This window comes from Seriola aureovittata, chromosome 5 (assembly GCF_021018895.1).
Source record: "Seriola aureovittata isolate HTS-2021-v1 ecotype China chromosome 5, ASM2101889v1, whole genome shotgun sequence".
NCBI classification, from domain to species: domain Eukaryota; kingdom Metazoa; phylum Chordata; class Actinopteri; order Carangiformes; family Carangidae; genus Seriola; species Seriola aureovittata.
The window spans coordinates 19,480,583-19,502,532 of record NC_079368.1 but is presented as its reverse complement, the minus strand read 5'-3'; the positions used below and the strand labels follow the sequence as shown (position 1 = coordinate 19,502,532).

The 21,950-nt window shown below is 39.6% G+C and overlaps 1 protein-coding gene across 1 annotated transcript in view; it reads right to left on the bottom strand.

The window, feature by feature from the left end:
* LOC130169248 (protein unc-13 homolog B-like) overlaps nt 1-21,950 on the bottom strand; it is a 180,700-nt gene that overhangs the window by 131,733 nt on the left and 27,017 nt on the right. Inside the window, exons 3-7 of the mRNA XM_056375810.1 lie at nt 18,950-19,049; nt 5,766-5,883; nt 4,176-4,299; nt 1,617-1,690; nt 814-871 (exon numbers count right to left, since the gene is read on the bottom strand). Coding sequence (XP_056231785.1) covers nt 814-871; nt 1,617-1,690; nt 4,176-4,299; nt 5,766-5,883; nt 18,950-19,049 — 474 coding nt within the window. The remainder of the gene's footprint in view (nt 1-813; nt 872-1,616; nt 1,691-4,175; nt 4,300-5,765; nt 5,884-18,949; nt 19,050-21,950) is intronic.

The window sequence follows — 21,950 nt, the reverse complement described above, 5'->3', positions numbered from 1 at the left end:
ACTTCAAACACCACATAAAACATGTCAACAGAATGAGCCTTTATGCTTTGCATTAGATTAAAAGAATGTAACATTTCAAATACAATGAAGACAAACGCAGGATACCGACCAAATATGCAGTGGCCCTAATCTGAAAAGAAAAGTAAAAAGCAGTCCTGTACCATGCAGAAGTTGAAAGGACAACAAGTCACAGGGGGAAAAACGAAAAACAACCATCATACGTACTCTGCTGGTCACTCCATCCAAAATAACTCCAACTGCCTGGTGGCATGGAGGCAATTGTTCAAAGAAGTCAGGAAGAAAAGTAAACCTCATTACTGAAGAATCAAATCAGTAACAGGAACTGGTGATGGTTGAACGAGTATGTAACACATAATGGGACTGAAAACACCCAAATCTGTGACACTTGATGGAAATGATGAATGACAACACCAGTGAGGGATGAATAAGAATTTAGTGAGGCTGGACTAAAAATGTGATGACTGGATCAATATCAAACATCCACAGTGGCTGGTGCATCCATAAATCTTCTTTAGTGTGCAAACAGTGAGCCAGATTTTTTTTTTCAGAAATAAGTGGTGATGATTGTTTACAATAAGCTGCACTGAAGAATCAGTCATGGCCAAAAGGCACCAGCATTATTCTAGTGGCTGATGTGAAATTTCTTTTTTTGCTCATCAAACATAAGGGGGGATGAGGAAAAAAACAGTTTTTTGTCCAAATTAGAGTCATCAGTGTGGAATGACACATGAGTGAACATGCACCATCCTGTTAAAGTGCTATGGCATGAGCATGTTTTACTCCAACACTTACAGCACTGGGAGGGTACAGATGCCATTCGTCTTCTCTGGACCTCTTCCTGCAGTGGATACTTCCACAAGAGAAACATGGAAACAAAAGAGAAAATATGAAGAGATCAGTGAATGAAAATGATTTAACGGTAATATCACATCTCAGTATGGTATTTATGGGTCATTTGTGTTGTAATAACCACTACGTGCCATTAGGTAGCAGCAGAGAACCAACACAAACTGCAGCGTCACTGAGAAGGGTCCACAGTGTGACAATATTCAGATAACTAAATGTGGAGGATCAGAGTCGGTAGCTCAAGCGCAATAGCAATCTTTTAAACGGAACAGCTGTACAAGACACAGTCTCACAGCTGTTTAAAATGTAAGTGAAAACAAAACTTTTGAGATTTCAGATGCATTATTCCTACCATGAAAATATTGTCCCAGAAGCTACTGAGAGTGATCTGGAACAGTGAGACATTTACTTCTAATTCTGCTTCTTCACTTACATGGTTTACTGTAGTGGGTGGATGCAAGAATCATTAAATACACAACAGAGGAAAGCACTTTTTTTAATTATATGTTATATTTTCACACAAAAAACTAGAATATCCTTGTAAGGTTATTCTACACTGCTTGTAAAAGTTTAGATTCAATTGACACCAAAGGTTCATACTTTCAAGGTGAAGAATAAGGGAGTCTGTCCTCGTCGGGATTCCCCTGTTTTCTCAGAATTTGAGACTTACTGAATTAGCTGCAATCTAACATCTCTAATAGCTTGATGGTTTATAACTTATTAACAGGAAATAAACTCAGTAAACATACCTCGTCATGTATCCGCATGGTATTGATCCGCTCCAGTTTATTGGTCCAGTACTGAGCCTCGTCGTCTGGGATATCTGGACAGATGGATTGGACAGAAGAAATAGATGGAGTCCAAATGAGAAGAATTAAAAGAATGACAAGAAAATATGTGGAGGAAAGTGCAAGAGAGAGTGGTGAAAGCGTGCAAGTGGAGGAAACACAGAAACGTGGGATGGAGAAATGGATGGTAGGATTGAGGAAGGGGTGACCGAGAGAGAAGGTAAATAATGGAGGAAGAAGGAGAGTGCAAAAGACAGAATGTAAGCCAAAGTGCAAAAAGAAATGAAAGACCACAGACACTGTAGCTCCACCCTTCCCTCAGCTGCCTCTCCTCCATGCTCCCTGTCCCATCCTGTCTTATTCCATCCACACCACTTGATGTGCCCCCATCTTATATTCATGTGTGTTTAATAGCTGATGAGGAGGTTTCCTTTTGGGGGCCCAGAAATAGAAAAAGCAACCTCCTCACAAGACCTCCCCGAAGACAGAAAAAGAAAAGGACGAGAAAAGGGGAAAATATGAAACCCTGGCTTTAGTCTCTGCCATGTTACTATTTGTTCGTAATTAAAATGATGTGTATTTTTTTTTAAATGCCTAAGAGCACTAGAGCAAATGTCTAAGTCTAAATTTTAAATCTAAACTTTTTAATATTCTTTTGTGTCCAGAGTATGTTAAATGTTATTCACAGTAGACAGTCACAGTTTGCCAAGCAGATTCTATACTGTACAGGACAGTTGTACACGTTTGACAAATCCTGTTTATTTACATTTTAGATGGAATAAAATACTGGTTAAATATTAATAAATGTAAACTACATGTACAAAAAACATCCATATCTTAAATGGAAAATGTGTAATTTTTCTATATTTAAGGGATATTTTTGATTGTGTTAATCCACAACACACAGTCATTTTAATGTGTTTGTGTGCTTCAGGATGACTCACTGTAATAAGTGACGACCAAAAAGATGCAACTCCCTATTGATTAGAACTGATGCTGTTGACTGGATGTCAATTACTTATACTTTTTTTTTTTTTTTTTTTTTTAAAGCATTTGTCAGTTTCTTTAAATAGGGAAAGTGCTATCTTATCTCCATCTTCAGGCCCTGAGCGGACAGCAGCATGAACCAGTGTCATCTTGACATCAGGTAAGTGTTGATAAATAAAAGTGCCGGGCAGTGTACGGGGGGGGGGGCAAAGGCAGCTCAAGAACAGACACTTCAGACAACTCCTTGAGATTAACAGCGTGCCAAGGAAACAAAATAACAATTCAAATAATTGTTGCTGTTCAGGTGATTACACTTCAGAAATAAAAAATAAAAAAAACAGCAAAAACATAGAATTCAAGAGTAATGATAAATATTTTGGAGTATATTCAGGGCAGCCAAAATGTCACCATGAAGAAACTCTTCATAAAAACTTCATCAACCTAAATGGCACCTCCACAAGATCTAATAAATGGGGATTCTACAAGGGATAAACCATCGCAGATGAACACAACTTCAAACAACTCCGGTGTGAGCTGAAGTAAATGTGTCTGAGCTCCAACTACCAACAAGGAAAAGACAAATACAATTTATACAAAATACATGGGGGATTCTTGCTTCTTGATTGGGGTCTAGTCTTTTGTAGAAGAAAAAAATCATACAGTATATTCTCATTCATTTCCAAACTTGCTTGTTAACCAGTTTAATAGAAGTTTAATCTAGTATACTCAGGAATCTGTTGTTTTCGCATGTTTTCTCACTTTCATTCATTTGATTCATCTCAGGTATTTTCTGAAGGTTGTGTTATTTGTCCCTTTTATTATGTTATAAAAAAGTATAAATGCGCAGTGAAATGGCGAGAGAATGTCCTCCACAGTAAAAATGTTGTACTTTGCGTTTGTTTAACACCTGGCTGATAAAAGGCTCTCAGTAGTTCAGTCCATATTTTGTTTGATAGAGAGTTATTTGGGGCAAGGTGGGCGGAGCTTGGGGCATGAGTGAGAGCAGTGACTTCTTTGTTCTGACATCACGAAGTTACAGAAGTCCTGATGGCCCGTTTTAAGGCTCAGTTTCTGAATACAGGCTGTGTGCATTTCTCAGTGGACTGAGCGCTTTGATACTTTCACAGTATGAACATAGAACCTAGACCTGCTTTTTATAATCAAGAAGACGTGGACATCTACTTTTATACCATATAGGACGTTGTGGGGAAGTGTGGTAACTCCTCATGATGTTATCATCAGTTTAAGGCTTATGTTAGAGACTGAAATGTATGTCTTCTTCTTTCTCGAGCCCTTACAGTGTGTTCATGGAGATACAGTACTGTGTATTTTGTTGTTTTTTTGTGAACCATCAGCTCAAGAGTTGAACCATCATTCAGCCAAAGATGCCAAACTACCAGTTTTTTTTTTTCTAGAGCTGCTTCAAATCTCATGCAGAGTACAGGTGAAAGCATCAGAATGATGATGCTGCCAAACCTCCTCATGCTAGTTTTCTGGCTCTGTGAGCAAATGCGTTTGTGTACATATACATACCAAAGGGGAGCTCAAAGCGGGTGTCCAGCAGCACTTGGTGTGGAGTTGGGTTGGTGGTGCCGCAGATTTCATCCTCCCTCATTAAGACTTCAGAGTCCAGAGACGTCCACTCTCCTGGTCCCTCCTGAAGGACAGAAATACAGAGAAACAGAGAAAACAGAGGGACGGGGAGAAAGAGAAAGAAAGTAGATAGAAAGTAAAAAATACAAAAAACAAAGGAAAGGGTGATAATATTTAGTCAATGAAAAGTGTCAACATAGTAATTGAAGGTGTGGGTGGCCTGAAGGAGGAATGCCATTAAATAAACCTGAGCAAAAGACGGAGATGCGAGGAACAACACTGGCAGCTAAGACGGTGTTAAAACTGGGGTGAGCATTTACTGTTCTTCAAACTGAGTGGAGAAGTCAAACACAGGAGGCTGAATTATTAATGACTACACAGGCACTGCCGCATCACTTTAAAACTCTTCAGAAAGAGTAATGAGGTGCGGAGGCAAGACAAGCCCCCCTGCAGCACACTAAAATGAGTTGGCAAATGCTTCTAACTAACAACCTGCAAGATAGCTTTTTAAGAGTAAGCTGACAGGTAAAGATGGTGTTTTAATAAGTAAGAATAGGAAGGTGGAAGGTGAGTGTGTTTATTTTCAGCGTTGTGGTGAGCTAAAGCAGCCCTACAGTAGCAGATACAAGAGTATAAACACAACAGCCTGTAGCAAGGGCCGGCAAGGTAGAAGATGACACCACATCATTTATCTGCATCTCTACTTCCCGTTGCTAACGTGTAATAATTGTGGGCTAAGCTGTGACAAATTATTTGGAAAAAGACAACTGCAAGACTGTGAGGCTTTATGCTGCATTCATGTCAAATCGTACAAGCATTAGAGTGGGAAAAATACACTCAGATTAGCCACAAGTAAGATATTTCCGACTGTGTCTTCTACTTAAACAAAACAGCTCTAATTTATGGCATTTCAATGGCTGCAACCAGTGCAACCACCATTAGTTCAATGCAAATTAAACCGATTCAGTTTATTAAAAAGTAGCTATACATGTGTTTATGCTTGGTTTAACTTTAGACCACGTTTCTGATTTCTCTGGTGAGAAAACAAGGCTAGAAACAGAGGCAACCATCTGGGAAGAAAGTGAGAATACTTGCATTACAACAGTAAGCTACGTGCAACATTATCCAAAATGGCCCATGACAGCATCCGTCTTGTTGACTGATCAAATCCAAGTGTCGCATTTACCTAAAACTACAGTAATACTTTGATCAAAACTTTGCTGTCGTGCAGGAACCGGAGAAGATTGTAGATATTTACGGAGATAGTTGAGCATCAAGACATGAATCAAGCATCTGCAATTCAAAATTTGCTTCATTGCCCACTTGTTTGTTTTTAAGTTTTAAAAACCGATGAGGAATACTCGCTGAAGAAGACTGTGAGACATGGCTGAAAGGTCTGACAAGGCTAGTAAGTGGATCCCTGGATCGAGAATGACGTTTCATATGCTCAGAAGAAACAAGACCGTGCAGAAATGATGAGTCTAATATTACAGCGATGTGTGTGAGGATGAAAGGACGAAGGTGCGTTACCTCGTCAGACTGTCGAATCGCGTCCAGGGGTATCAGAGCTGTGCCGATCATAGTGTCCCAGATCAAACCCTTATTCCACAGCTCCACCACCAGACCTGACTCCAGGTGATTGATCTCGCTGTAGAAACAAACAAATACACATTAACTCCATCAGATACTGAGTAGAAGTTCAAACCTGGCTTCACAATTACAATGATAATAGTTAAGAGCAAGAGAAGAAGAAGAAGAAGAAGAAGAAGAAGAAGAAGAAGAGAAGAGTTTTTGCTGCGACTTTCCACAGATCAACTTGGAGCTTCTGTGGATTTTGCTCATGCTAATGCTAACTAGCCACCTTTTCTGTAAATCATAAACAAACATGTATCTATGAAACACATCACTTTGTATTTATTTTTTGCAAGGAAAGTCCACTTGACACCAGCTGTTAAGAGCGAGAGCCTCGTTTACAGTTTGGGGCTGTTGGAGAATAAGGAAAGTCCACTGGGTTTGTCGGATGTTGAAGTGTGTCTATGTGTACGGTATACTGTATATAGGAACGTATCGATGCCAACAGCTGTTGTCATGGAGATATAGGTGGCAAACGGTGATGATTTGTCCCAAGTAACCATTGGTAACCAATTTCCAAACATTCAATGAGCAACTGGGTTCATATTTTACCTGTGTTTTAAAACACATGCTATTGGCCTTAGCCTGAAACAATACAGTACCTTCAGGTCAGTAAGTGGGCCAATCTTATCCTACAGTAGTGAGGCTGAAGGATGACTGCCGTCATTTTCTGACAGATCTGTCTTAAAGAGAAGACAGCAGCCAAACTGTCTCCCCTCCTCATCTGCATATTTATATTCACACTCCCATTCATATTCATATCGCCTCAGTTTGGCTGTCAGTCATCTCTGATGACACTTCACAGCTGGGATGATGGAAAGAAGAGGGTGGGCGGGAGGAGCTCTTGGAATGTGTGTGTGTGTGTGTGGGGGGGTGGGGGGGTGTAGCTTCTTGCCACACACTGTCAGGTCAACAAGCTGAACAGGAGCCAACTCAAAAATGATGACTTGGTTAATGGTAATCATGTTAGCATGATTAGCGTTAACCGTCTCCATTCATGCGTATGCTTGTTCACATGCTCGTGTGACTGTGAAGTCTTTGTGAAGACTTCGTAAAAAATGGTAAACACATGTGTCAATAAAGATTCTTGAATTGAGAAAAGTGAAATGAGAAAAGAGGCCAGAGAGGCCAGCTGGCATAACACAGCACATAATGTGGCGCCATCTGCATTCAATTTCAATGTGTTTTGTTCACAATCTGTGCATATGGGAAATCAGCTGCAGCTTCAATGGATAGAATGATGAATCTAAACATGTAAACACAGAGGCTTTTTACAAATGCCAAAAGAGTTTCTCCCACTTCCATAACTGGCATGAAGATAATGCTCATAAAAAAGTTTATTGATCTGACTAATGGTGTCTTTTTATATATATATAATGGACTTTATGATTCAAATTATAAGATTTAGAAAGTTATACTTGAAAGCGTCTTCACAGGTTTACATCACTTTCTTTTGTGATCATGCAACTAATCAAAAATCATAGAACGCAGACAGAGAACCTCTACCAAGGCTGTGCAATCCTATTTATTTGTTATGAAAGTTTATCTGAAGAAAATTTTAAGGTCAACATGAAGCTCAGTCAGCATCAAAATGCAAAACCCGATTAAAAGTTACATGATACATGCGTCTATTTTTTGTGCAGTAGTTCAGGAAGTAAATGCCCTCTGACAATGTGAAAATATCAGATCCAAAAGTTAATCACCTGTTTTTGGACACATTGTTTAACCACATTTCATTGATCCAGGGTTTTCTTGCTAACCTTTTAGTTAAAAGTGAAGTCTGAATGCCATAATCAAAAGATTCTCATTGATATTATCTTTTTTTTTCTTTCAATTTCTTCTGTGTAACTGTCTCAGTGTATGAGCTGTACTTGCCTTATGTGTAACTGATTTTCACTACACTCACTACACTCCACCATTTGGACCATCTCAGAGTTTTTCAGCCATATTGAAATCCACCCATCGGAAGTAACGTATGATGAAACACGACAGTCAGACCCAGATCAGCTGGTGTCAATACAAAAAAAAAAGAAAGACAAAAAAAAAAAAGATGTGCCTCATGAGCTATTGTGTGATTTTAATCCATGACATTATTTCATCGAAGCCACGAGACATAAAACCCCAAATAGGATTAGAAATAGGTCTGACGCAGTCCATCCATGCAGTCTGACTCCAAACGGTCTCTGACTCACAGACCAGACCAGTGTGTGTGTGTGTGTGTGTGTGTGTGTGTGTGTGTGTGTGTGTGTGTGTTCTTGTAGCTTTACATCCAACTCAGGCATATGCCCTCCATCAAAGCCTATCCATTATTGAGGGAACAGCTTTGCTGTAACAGCAAATGAAGTGGTGTATTTTTACCAGTCACACAGACAAACACACACATGCGCACCTACACACAGTCATCTAGTGTTTCAAAGTAGAAAGAGAGAGAAATTGGAAAAAAAAGAAAGGATAAGATGCAGGGAACGTAAAACATGTGCAGCAAACGCTGAGTATTGACACTTCATAGAAATTATGGAATGAGAGGGAGGAATTGGGGGCACTCTGGGGAACAACATGTGAAGTCAGTGGTGAAATACGTTTTTTAACGTGTTTCTGTGAACACTGTACACAGGCAGGTACACTGCTCTTTCATCACATAAATCAGTGCATAACATTACCTAATATTCACTCAAAAATCATCATCATTAAAACATGTTTCATGAATATTTTTATGCTTCTTTGATGTGGTGAAAACACACCTTTAAAATTATCACTCACTACTATCACATCATGTATTTTTGTCATGCAGCATTAATTACTAATGTGATGCTCTTAGAATAACAGATGGTTACATGGCCACTGTAATGTCACAATCAGTTTATATTTTGCAATAAAGCACAAAACACCCAATGAAAGTAAGTTGCTATGTTGCTAATGTTGCTAATGTGCTCTTGGAAAGTTATATAAATAACCAAGTTATGCTTTCCTTTAAAAAGGTCCCATATTTTACACTTCTCCTGTGTTTTATTTGAAGTGTTGATCCATAAGAAGATATATTTGTGGTTTTAAGAACCAGAAACCATCTCATGTAGTTTTACATCTCCTCTCTCAGGCTTCTCTCTGGAGCTCTAGGAACAACAGGTTGCTGAGCCAATCGGAAGAGAGGAGGCTCTGAACCTCTCCTCTGATTGGCTGACTGTTTTCTGAGTGATCAAGTAAAAATAAAGCAGATTTCAGCTAAATACTCAGAGAAACCAAATCCTGCAAGGTTGGATGGTAAGTCCGGGTGGGCGGGGTTTTGGGCATGGCTGAGAGTGGTGACTGGTTTGTTGTGACATCACGAAGTTACAGAAGTCCTGACGGCTGGTTTAAAAGCTCAGTTTCTGAATACCGGCTGTGTGTATTTCTCTGTGGACTGAGTGTGTTGATATTTTCAAGTGTAAATCTCACTTTATACAATATGGGACCTTTAAAGCCACATGTACGGAAAAAAACTCCTTCTGATGAATAGCCCCAGTTACAGGAGCAGCGTAAATAAGAGCAAAGGGAGAGGTAGTACATCATTCCTGTTATTATAACTTGATAAAGTTGTAGACCAAAGACTAACATAGGTTGATGTGGAGGGAAGGAAAAAGGTCACCATTTTTTTTTTTTAAAACTTAGACACGACTTAATTGACAGAGAACTGGGGGAAAAGACCAGACATGACCTGAATCACTGGAGAGACAGTCAGACTGAAAGATGACACCCAAACTGTGATGGAAGAGGAGTCTTAAGAGAAAGGCTTCTCCTCATCCAACACTTGAAAAAAAAAACAGTAACATAAATAGCTTGAAAAGAAAAAGTAATTATCATTAAGATTTCTTACAAGTTAACATACCTCAATTAGGACATTTCCTAACAAGATTTGTTGTCAGTCTTAAATTTACCACAGCTTAAAGTGAAAGAAAAACATATTTAAGTGTCTAATTAATGACTTTATTTTTTCTATTTATTTAAATTTTCCAAAAATCCTGCAAAATAAAGGAAATACAAGGAAATCTATTAATTAGATATTAGTTTACAGCATTAAACTAAACTCCTTATATTACCTCCTGTCTCCTGTATGTAACAGTTACACTACGTTAGCCTACATATGGAGGTCTCTGAACTGTGTCAGTCCAACCATGTAAAGATTACGAGTGGTTGGTTTGGTGAGGAAGAAACACCAGTGAGAGAAAGCCGGTGACCTCTGACATGATACTGTAAATCAGGCCAAAAGATTAACGCCTTCAGCGGCGTGTGAGGACAGTCCTGAGACAGACAGACAGAGACACAGTGAGGACTAGAGACAAAAAACAAGGCAAAGTAAAGCATGAGCATGAGACTGAATCTGAGAATGCATGAGCAGGGACGAGCACGTGAGGCCTGGTGACCCTGAGTGTAGAAGGATCAACATTCGACTGCTTATCCCCTTATCTCACTAGCCAACCAACCCACCAACCAGCCGTCACACATACACACGCGCACACACACGCGCACACACACGCGCACACACACACGCACACACACACGCACACACACACGCGCACACACACACACACACACACACACACACACACACACACACACACACACACACACACACACACACACACACACACACACACACACACACACACACACACACACACATAAAGGCAGCTGTCCAGTGACTACCACTGTATCAAATCATCTGATTTAATACAGAGTAAGAATAAGAAGCAGCAGAAGACGAGCGGATAGATGCTGCAGAGTGACAAGGAAGTGACGGGGAGGCAGTCTGCATCAGGAAAGATTTGGGCAAGGATAAGTGTTATGAGTTAAAAATGAGGTTTTCAAGATTAAAAGCAACAAAACAAACTTCACGTTGTGAAACAACACGTTTCGACAACAGGTGTTGAAAAGTTAATTTTAGGTTGAGACTCTCCAGGCTTTGTAATTTCATTGTCACAGAAAAATTGGTAAAAGGTCCCCTTTTGCCATCCTCTAAATTATATAAAACGTTTTGGGCTTTTTTCCTCAAACAAAAAGCATTTTCATTATAAAGAGGAAATTTATTCACCTTGGACAGATTCAATCAAAAGTGTTGTGGGGAAATTGTAGAACTTTTCCAGTGACAACCAGCAGCAATCCAACACTGTGTGTGTGTGTATGTGTGTGTGTGTGTGTGTGTGTGTGATGTGTGAATCTTGCTCATTTATTAAATGTGGACAATGAATTGGATTTTTGGAGTATAATTTTGAGGCTGGTTTTTGAGGCAGGTGCTTGGCAGGTGAGCCAAGGTGACAGCTAATCAAAAGAGGCAGATGTGTGTGTGTGTGTGTGTGTGTGTGTGTGTGTGTGTGTGTGTGTGTGTGTGTGTGTGTGTGTCCACACCACCCCAGAGTACTTCACTGCTGACAATTCAACTTTTGATTGAGAAGAAATTAGGAGAATATTTAATATGCAAAAGTTAATTAACAAGATTAAAAGTATAATGCTCTGAAGATAAACCCTTTGTTCCCTGTATCAGACTCAGTTTGTCAGATTCAGCTCAGTCTGAGTGGTGCCACTGTCTCTGTCACAGTATGTGGGATGCAACATACCGATGAGAAAGACTCCCACAGGGACTAGTTACAAGCATCGTACGCCATCATACACTTCAAGATGGCAACTACCAACGTTACCAACAATTAGTGTAATTTACACACTTAATTAAATAGTAGTTGTGTTGAGCTGTGCTTGTTTTTGTAGACAAGGCTGGTAATTTAGTGGGAAACAGTAGTGTTGCCAAATCAGCATTTGTTACGTCAACTTAAGTGAATGTGACACATCCGTTCTTCTTTTCAGATACTTCTGTATTATTTAGCACAAAGTTGGATTTATTGTAGCTTTCACAAAATATAATAAAATAAATTCCCAGTAGTTATTACCACTTGTTAATGTGAACTGTATTTACATGTTAGAAACTGGAAAATACAATTAACTTCCATGTCCTTCCAGCTGTGCTTTGAGTATGCTTACCTGATGCTGTCATGGCTGTTATTTTATTGTTATATTGTACTGTGTTTACTATTAAACACACTTATGCTGGTAAGCATAATGGATTGTTGCCTTTTGTTGAGTTTTAATATGCAAGAATAAAAAATCTATCTATCTGTCTATCTATCCATTTGTGATTCATTTACTTCATTCATCGTTTGATGGTGCCAGTGTGTCTGCTTGTAGAAAATAACTGGCACAGGGTTAAAAACTAGCGCTAATAGTGTGTTAATCCAACATGGTAACATTTAGGATGTTATTATTCTATGTTAGCATTAAGACCAACTGAACCCAACAGAAATTGGGTCATTTGTTTGTCGGGTATCCTGACATGTGCAAAAGAGTTGGACAAGTGAATTAGGATTAATCCACTCCAGACCATGGATGTCTGAACCAGATTTCATAGCAATTAATCCCAAAGCTGTAGAGATATTTCACTCGGGAGAGCGCTGTAGCAACCGCGAGATGCTGCAATCCCTATACCTGCAATGTTAATGTGAAATTTTACAATTCACATCCTAAAACAGGTAGATAAACATCAGTGGAGAAAGTGAGAAGTAAACTCTCATATTCTGTCTCTCCACTGCACCAATCAGAGGCCAAGGAACTGAGGACCTAAAAATGTTTTTTGTACCAGTTCGAGGCATGACCTTTTTGTGGCTGTAACTTCTTCTAGATGAATCCAGTATCCAGACAATCCAGAAGATGCTCCATTAAGCAACACCTTCTCTTTCATTTGCCTAAAAATGGACTTCATGTTGAGAGGAGACACTTTCAAGCGGTGTATGTTAAACCCTTCAGCCTAAATGGATGGCTTGCAGCTAGAACAATCAGGATTTCAGAAAGGTTAACAGCCGCAGCTGCAAACAGTCCGAAAAAAAAGGAGGCAGTGTATCAGCAGGGGAGAGATTGAGATTGAGAGGAGCTCTGAGTGCAGCCAGGAAAGTAGTTGCTATTCTCCCCTTTCTTTTTATATTTGGGCAGGAGTGTAAGACTTTGGCAGGATGGGTGAGCACAAACTCATCACTCACTCAGACTGAAAACGAAAACCATATTTCACTCTCCAGCCATCCATCTTTAATCTGCAGCGTTCGTCCAGGCCAGAGCGACAGCATGCCACAGTCCCTGCTACCTGACCGACACAGATACAGAGCACGACATATCCAGGGCTTCACACGTATACATGCTTACAGTACACAAACCCTAATCACTCTCAAAGAAGCTTAGAACACTGACATAGCCTCTAGTACCTGAATACACCACTGGCCACTGAGCCGAGGATGGAGCTACAGTAACGTCCAGCTACAGTCACCAGCTGAGTGTGTCTTCGGCAGTAATGGGTCTTTTACAGATCTCCCAGAAGAGTCCAAGTCAAAGAGTCAGACTGCACATCTGGCAGGGCCTCATCACCACCCAGCTGTGTGGATGTCGCCTCCTCGCTGTTCCCAAGCAACTCGACTACATTTGGACTGAGACAACATTTGTGATGTATCATAATTTGTGTCACCTTGTAAAATGATATCTCATGTGTTTTTTGTTTTTTTTTGGCTGGACCTCATTCAGCTGAGTAACTGAGAGAGGGACTGAGTGATTAAGCTACACCATTGGTCAGCCGAATGCCACGTGACTGAGTGATAAGGTTAACCCGCTGGTCGGCAGGCCAAATGTTAGAGTTTCCTCCATTGCTTGTTGCTTTTTTTAAATGATTTAGCACGATTAAACAGTGTTACAAACTTAGCACATTTGTCGTCAGATTTCCCAACTTCTCAGACCCCTTTAGAACCTTTTTTTTAGTTTTCAAGATAGCACCTTCTGACGAATGAAGCAACTTTCTGGCCAAATCTTCGGTACTCTCCGTAGAACACAGTCATCAGTATTGCCCTGCGAGCACGAGGCTGAGCTTTCTCTATTCGGATCGCACTGCTTCTCACTTTCTCTCACGTAACTGCAGCCAAAGCCACAGCAGAGTTGTTGTCTTTGACTTATGCGTATGTGGTGAATTTGACAGACTACGTCATGATTATAAAAATAAGATTTCAGCAGCAGCAGAGCAGCAGCTTGGAAATGGCTTTGAAGTTAACATGTAGTCTTAATGGACTACGTTTCAGATGCTGTTTCATTCTTGTTCCGTTGTCTGACAACAGAAACAAAAAACATGTAAATGAGAACAGCTTTACTGGGAATTCAGCTGTATTAAAACATTGTATTTGTGAGCATTGAGAGGAGGAGAGAAGTAAATAAATACTACATCTCCAGCCATATCTTAGGTATTGATTTAGTACATGAAAAAATAAAATAAACAAACCATCAGTTTTTCTTTAGTGTCATTCTTTATGCTTGCTTGCTCTCTCTGGCATTACATCTTTTACCTGCCCACATAAAGGAAGGGCAGTGCACCAAATTCACATCAATATCTACCACTAAGAAAAGTCACCAAAATCAGGGACAATTCCTCTAACAACACATTTCTCATCCTGTGAGTTAGCTAGTTAAACCTGTATGCAGAAACCCAGCATGTTTTGACGCCAAAACTCAACCAGTACAGTGAGTAATAACAAGATCCAAATGGTGCAAATCAGAAACATGAAGGTGAAAAGAGTCTAATTCAATCTCTTGTTGAGACATTTCAGTCTGGGGAATCTAACTCAGTTGTAACTCAGTTAATTAGCCATTTAGCATAAAAGGCCTTGGGGTTCCTCTTTATATAATCATAATTATTTTTTGCAGTTGCTGTGGTCATATTAGTTGGTATTTTACTGGAGTTGAACTCATGATATGAGTCACTGTAAAGATGAAAAATCATACTTCTCTATCTCTCCTACAAAACGGGGGAAGAAGAGACTGGTGTTATTTACTCTTTGTCTGATACACTGATTTTGCAAAGAGACAGAAGTGATAAAAATGAGAGGAGAGGAGAGAAAGGAGAGGAGATGAGAGGAGAGGAGAGGAGAGGAGAGAAAGGAGAGGAGAGGAGAGGAGAGGAGAGGAGAGGAGAGGAAGGAGAGGAGAGGAGAGGAGAGGAGAGAAAGGAGAGGAGAGGAGAGGAGAGGAGAGGAGAGGAGAGGAGAGAAAGGAGAGGAGGGGAGAGGAGAGGAGAGGAGAGGAGAGGAGAGGAGAGGAGAGGAGAGGAGAGGAGAGAGAGGAGAGGAGAGGAGAGGAGAGGAGAGGAGAGGAGAGGAGGAGAGGAGAGGAGAGGAGAGAGGAGAGGAGAGGAGAGGAGAGGAGAGGAGAGAAAGGAGAGGAGGGGAGAGTCTTATGTAATCATGTGGATCCACAGTCAATCTCTCCAATCCCTCTAATCAAGTCTAGGGGGATAAGTCTGGAAGAAAGATCTGTCTTTTGAACAGTACACAATAAATAACGCGCGCATGTGTGTGTGTGTGTGTGTGTGTGTGTGTGTGTGTGTGTGTGTGTGTGAGAGAGAGAGAGAGAGAGAGAGAGAGAGACAGAGAAAGAAAAAGAAACAGAAAGAGGAAAAGAGAGGAAATTCATGTGTACGCCTGATGCTTGTGTGTGTTTTAGCAGCTATATAATCAAATGCTGGGAAACAAAAGCCTTGCCTGATTTAGACTGAGGAGATTTCCAGCTATCCTAAATCGTCATTTGGAATCATCCCATCTTCAATAACTGAAACGCTTCAGTTTTGCATTATTGAGTTTCTGAAACTGGGCAGGAAATTTCCTCTACACATACACAGGAACTGATTAATTTTACTTATTTATTTTTTTAAGTCTCTCTATCTGGAGTAATTAAGACGGACAGTCAACGCTTGAACATTTCTCCGTCCTCTGTCCCAGCAGCCAGCTGCTTAGAGGACAAACTGCAGGACCAAGCTGTTTTCTGTTTTCTATCAAGTCTGAAACCTTTCACTGCTACTGGAGTCTCGAACAAGTCAAGCTTTATTGCTCATTTCTTCTTTCTTTAGCAATGACATTACTAGAGTGTTTTATGTCTAAAAGAAATGGGTTGCCATTGGAAATGTACCGTGAGTGCTTAAATGACAGACTCAAGGGAAAGTGTCACTCTTATATGTTACTCTTGGTAACTCTATTTTTAACTGTTTGAGTTTTGTTGCATATTTGTTCCATCCACATAAGAAGCTACAGTAACTTAAGGATCTGGCTTCTCTTTGACAGGATGAATTTCATTTGAAATTTCTAATACACAGAATTGTCACTGTCACGGTGGATTCTTACTCTTCCAGATAGGGAGAATTTTGGGTTTCTTTAACCAGGTAAAATTAAAAGAATTTAACTGAGGAAAAAATGTTGAAGCCCTAGCCCTAACCACTTAAAATACATGTACTCAGAGATAACCTGTGTTATATAAAACTATGTCTAAGTAAGTTAGCCAGTTAAGACTTGATTAGTTACTTTCTATCTCTCAACCTGAATCATCATCATGTCAAGCCCTGTCAGTACTGACGCACAGAACAATGCAAGCAGAAAATAACTTCAGCCAGCTGGACCAGAGGTCAGGGTAAAGGTCTGAACTTGACAAAGCAAAGAAAAGAAAAAAAAGATAGAAAGAACAAGAATAAAAGAATAACAGCCTGAAGTAAACACTGCTTCAAAAATCCAATATCAAAGAAAATGTACTTCTCTACTTCACAGCTAAGCCAGATGAGCTGCAAAAGCAAAAAATCAGAAGCCTTCAACGACTAACAAAAGAGGTTCAGAAACGAGGGACAACATGTGATATACTGCTGGACATTACCCTTTTTTTTTTTATAGGAAACCATTGCAGTCGTACCTCTTCACCAGCTCGCACCTCAACTGGTTTTGGTGATTTGCAGATCAAAACAAATCTGTACATCTAACTTAAAACTCGAGGCACTGCAATGTCGTCGGTCCACCGCTTTGGCTGAATCTCCACAGCTACTGGATGGATTGCCATAAAGTTTTGTACCAGCCGTCATGGTCCCCAGAGATTGAGTTCCTAGGATCTTTGGTGAGTCCACTGAATTCCTCTCACGCCACCGTGAGGTTGACGTGTGGAGTGACAGTCTTGACAACTGTTGGATGAATTCTCATGAAATTTGTTCGACACGTTAATGAATTACAATCACTGAGGTGACCCCTTAACTTCTCACCCAGCGCCATCAACAGGCCAAAAATATCAATCTGTCAAATACTTTGATTATTGACCAAATTCCTGACAAACTAATGACATTCCCATCATGCCTCAGCTGCACTTTGTGTTCAGTGCTAATTCGTAAATAGAAGCGTGCTAACATGCTAAACTAAGATTGTTAAATGGTAAAGATTTTCCCGATAATCAGGATGCTAGCATTGTCATCGTAATGGAGAACATGCGGATGTTAGCATTCAGCTCAAAGCCCTGCTAAGTAGAGACTCACAGAGGAGCTATCATGGCTATTCAGTCTTTCTTTGTTATGTATAACCATCCCATTAACTAACTACACAGTATGTCAATATAGTTAGACTTTCTTCTTATGAAAATATAGGCAGTTAAATGCTATTGAAACAACAGTATATTTAACCTAGATGTAAAAATACAAAAAACAAAAGCCAAACGTCTGGTTACTGTTACACAAAAAAAAAAAAAACCCTGCCCCAGTCCATTCAGCTGAAAAGAGACCAAAGCCTCATTTTTGTAAACAATTTTGCTTTGGAGGACTGAACAAAAATGCAGGAGCATTTCAGAAAACATGTTATAAAAAAAAAAAAAAAGTAGGATTTCCACAATTGGTCCATCTGAGCCAAACCACCCAACATTTGAGCTGTTAGCCTGTCACAGTGCTTTCTCTTAGACTGCATATGCTCATCGGTTTTTATGTCTCTCCTCCAACTGGTGACCACATGATGCTTAACCCCCCCCCCCCCAAAAAAAATAATTCCTCATGGGTGTGGATACAAGGTGCAGCACTATGTCAGAGACCATAAAAAGTGAAGTGGGATTTCTAAAACAGCTTCATCTGTACTTTTTCTCTCCTGTGGAATCAGACTGGGCTGGAGAATTCATTAGATTTATCACTGACTCATCCACTTATCTGAGCTCGGCATGTAATTTCACTTTCCATCCATCCTACCTGCTCCAACCACAAATTCCCATTTAGTAGCCAGCGTGAGCCGGCCAGACTGGAGTCCCACAGGCGGCTGATGCTCCTTTTCAATTTCAGCGAGTCCTATTAAAGCCAGCTAGCAAGTCAGCTAGCAGTGGATTCCTGGCTTGTATTCATCTCTGGGTTGACACACACTCCGAAGCGCCAATTTCTCTCTGCATTTTTCCTAATACATCCCAAGTGGTTGGTGCCTTACATGCTGTTGGAGCCAAAATACATGACAAACTTGAGCCGAAAAGTAAAAAGCCACACATATACAAAACACCGGAAACCAAAACTGATGCACACATCACTTCAGCTTCAAATCTGTTCAATCAGCTACAAGAGCCTGGTATCGTGTCAGCCGCAGACTATTCTCAACCTATATTTAGCTTTAAACAAAACGTACGATTTGACAGGTTTGATCTTTTTTGTGTGTGTGAACATCATGTGTAATCAAATGAAACGGTCAGATTTTTCCCCTTTAGTACGGTGGCCCTGAGAGCTCAACACACTGCAACTCAAGAAAACACATGCAAACAGATAATACACGGACACATTCAGAAAACATCTTCATCAATTTGACCACGCAAATGCTGCAAATACTCACAACGCAACGGAAGTGTTTCCCGGGGACACTAAATAGCGATGATATTTGCAGCACACGTGTTGTCAAATTGATGAAGGAGCTTTCTGAATTTGTTTTGTCTATTCTTAGCTGTGTTTTTTAAGCTGCAGTGCGTTGAGCTCTCAGGGCCACCGTACTTTAGTGTATTTGTATGTATATCCCTCAGCACAGCCGTGTCTCTGTCGTTTTGAAACAACAACAAACACTGGAGAGCTTTGAACTCGGAATATGTTGTTCCTCAATGGAAGGCAAAACGTCAACCCGACCAAAACTGGTGCTTACTGGTGCTATTGTCAGTTATTGTTATAATGCAAAGGGGGCAAATGCTGAGTTACTGAACAATGACAAAGTCAGGGTGATACTCACAACATGAAGTCTTGTTCCCAACATGGTTGATCCCCGCGGACTGTGATGGTTGTACTCTTCACATTTTGCACCTTCAGAGTTACATAGGCGTTGAACTTGTCTGTATAAGAGGGAGAAAAAGTTTTACATCTTGGTTAATAGCTGCTTGGTTTGATGCTAATGTAAGGATGCCATAACATTATTCTTCAATTAATCCTCATAGAATAGTTTAGTTTATGAGAACAAAGCTGTATCAAGTTTGCCATGTAAATATTAACATATTTAAAATGTGAAACATCACATATCTGACTGAAAAAGTCCCATGATCAGACACGAAACCATCATAAGGCTTCAATGACCCAAGTCAATTATTAATTGAACTACAGGAGAAAATACAAATCCCCTGTCCACATAACAAAGCAGTAAATAGCCATTATTTTATGAGTAGTGAAGCATCTCTGGAGCACATGAATAGAAATGAAGGGGGCATAACAAAGGATAAAAATCCCACCCATGGGGGATTTTTCAGACTGAGGAGAAATAATTAAACTACGAGCATGGGGGAGGAACTACAGAACACAATATTGGTTAGACAGAAGATTTTAAGCAGAATTTCGTATTATACACCAATATAAAAGGAGATGGAGGGCAGTATGCTCTACCCAGCAGGATATGAGCACAAAACACAGAGCTTAAGCTAATTTTAGCCTGTGCGATACATTATCTTTTTTCTTTTAAATCACCAAACACTGCAAAGACAATAAACCAGTGGACAGTTTGTGCAGGAACTGTCAGACAACAATGATGAAATGCAAGTCAGACATCCAAGTCCTCAAACTAAGTATAAATCAACTAAATATAAATAAAATATACAATCCGTCTTCATAGTGTCACATTAATTTTGACTAATCACTGCATCCTGTAACAAAGCTGGAATCAAATCCCTTTCTCCACTCTGTAAAACCTGGAAAGTTCATTTAACTCATATAACTGTTGAAACTGATTAAGCGACATTAACATAATTCATTGGCTTGATTAAGTACTTCTCCTTTTTTTTTTTCTTTTTTTTTTTTTACAATACATCAATTAACCACAATATAAATGATAAGTGCAGCTAACAAACATTTTTCTCATGAGAGAAAGTTGCTAAAAGTAGTTGCTAAAAGGCACCAGACGTAAATAAGCCTGAGTGTCGTTCAACAGGTAACCCTGTCTTCCGGAAATTATGTTTTCTATTATTATTTTCTAATTAATGAACCCAGACAGGAAACTGCCAACACAACCATAAAAACAAACACCAACCAAAATATCTAAAAACAGCCAAGTTCAATAACAAAAGTAAAGAGCAATGAATGAGATCAGGTCCAGACGTGTATATTATTATTATTATTATTATTGGAAGTGTTAGCGTTGCTGGACCATGTCTCTATCCTCCAGAGGAACTGTCAGGGTGTTTCGCTCTCTTTGCAACCACTGAAATGATGCAGAGCTCCGAACACAACCTGTATCTTTTGTCTTTTATTTGTTTTTATACTGTATGTCTTCCTTTTATTTGCATTCTGCTGTAAACTAACTTTTGTGTACAAAAAATATCACTGTGATTATCATTCAGTAATGTAAAGTGCAAAGATTCAATATCACCGCTGAATCTGAAGGTGGTCATTTGTGTCTTCATAAATAAATCCTTCACATCTGGTCACAGCAGGACAAAGATGAGCGGATCACTTGCACCTTAAATAACTGTGTCTTTTAATAATGCTCATTTCCCAGATGGTGTCACCATTAACTGTGGAAGCGCTGAACGGGGAACACTTTGTACCAAGAAAAAGCTACTTCAGATGGTGAACAAGAGTCTCATTACATTTTTTCATCACACACTGACGGCTGTACAGAGAACTGTACAACCCTTCCCCATCTTCTCCTGCACGGCTACTCCATTTTTAGCATTGATGTCGAATTAATATATTCATATTCAGAAATGTTAAAGTTGCATTTGGTTATTCTACAGAGATCAACTGGTGCAACGATAATCACCCTGTCTTTGTTCACGCTCTGATGTTATTATTTCAGAATATGGTTATTGTGAAGCACTTTCATATCAATGGTTACATCAACTTGTCTTTTTATGCTGCAACTACTGCATACTTGCACCCATTCTTTTATTTTTATTCAAACTTGCTAAAAATGTAGCCTTGTTGCTAACTGCTAACTCAAGTTTATTTAAAGTTGTGCTCATTTAAAATCAGTCCTTCAACCTAAACGACCATATAGGTTGTTTGTCCCTATACTGTCGGATATGACCTGTGGGAGTGTAGCAGTGGAAGGCATATTAGACATTTGTCATCATGGTAACAATCTGGAGGCTGGGATAAATCATAAAATAAATCAATCATAAATCTATAGTGCAAAATCAATTCCTTGTCGTTGAAAGTGTCACAGAAAACCCTTCACGGGATATTTTCATCCTCTTCATTTATCGCTATAAACTCGGCCATGCTGCAGTTAAAATACAATCAGAGGTACCTTTAGTTTTTTCCTTAGTTTGCTTGCTAAGGTCTTCTGTGCAACGGCTTAACTGACTTCAAGTGATTCCTTACGCATAAGACCTAGATGAGGAGAAAACCTTAAATGAACAGTGAACTTTTTAAGGAAACCTTCAAGAGAGAGTTAAGGATGTACTGTGGAACTGCTTTTATTTTAAGGAAATATTAATTTGGACTTGTGTTGTATGCAACCTGCACCAGGAACAACAACACAGTTTGACTTGGTTTAGAGGACCTTCATGGTTACAATAATAAACACGGTGGTGGTGATGGAGATTATTGGTCGTGTCGGTTTGTCTGAATGAAGATCATATGTTGGCTGACATTATGAGGACTGAAAAAGCTGGTCCTGACAAAGGATCTTTAATTTTACATTATAGGGTCAAGGATTTTCGTGAAAGATGAGGGTAACATCAAGGAAGTGGCTGTGGTTAAGGTTAGGTAAGCTCTCCAGGGAATGCATGTATGTCAGTGTCCTT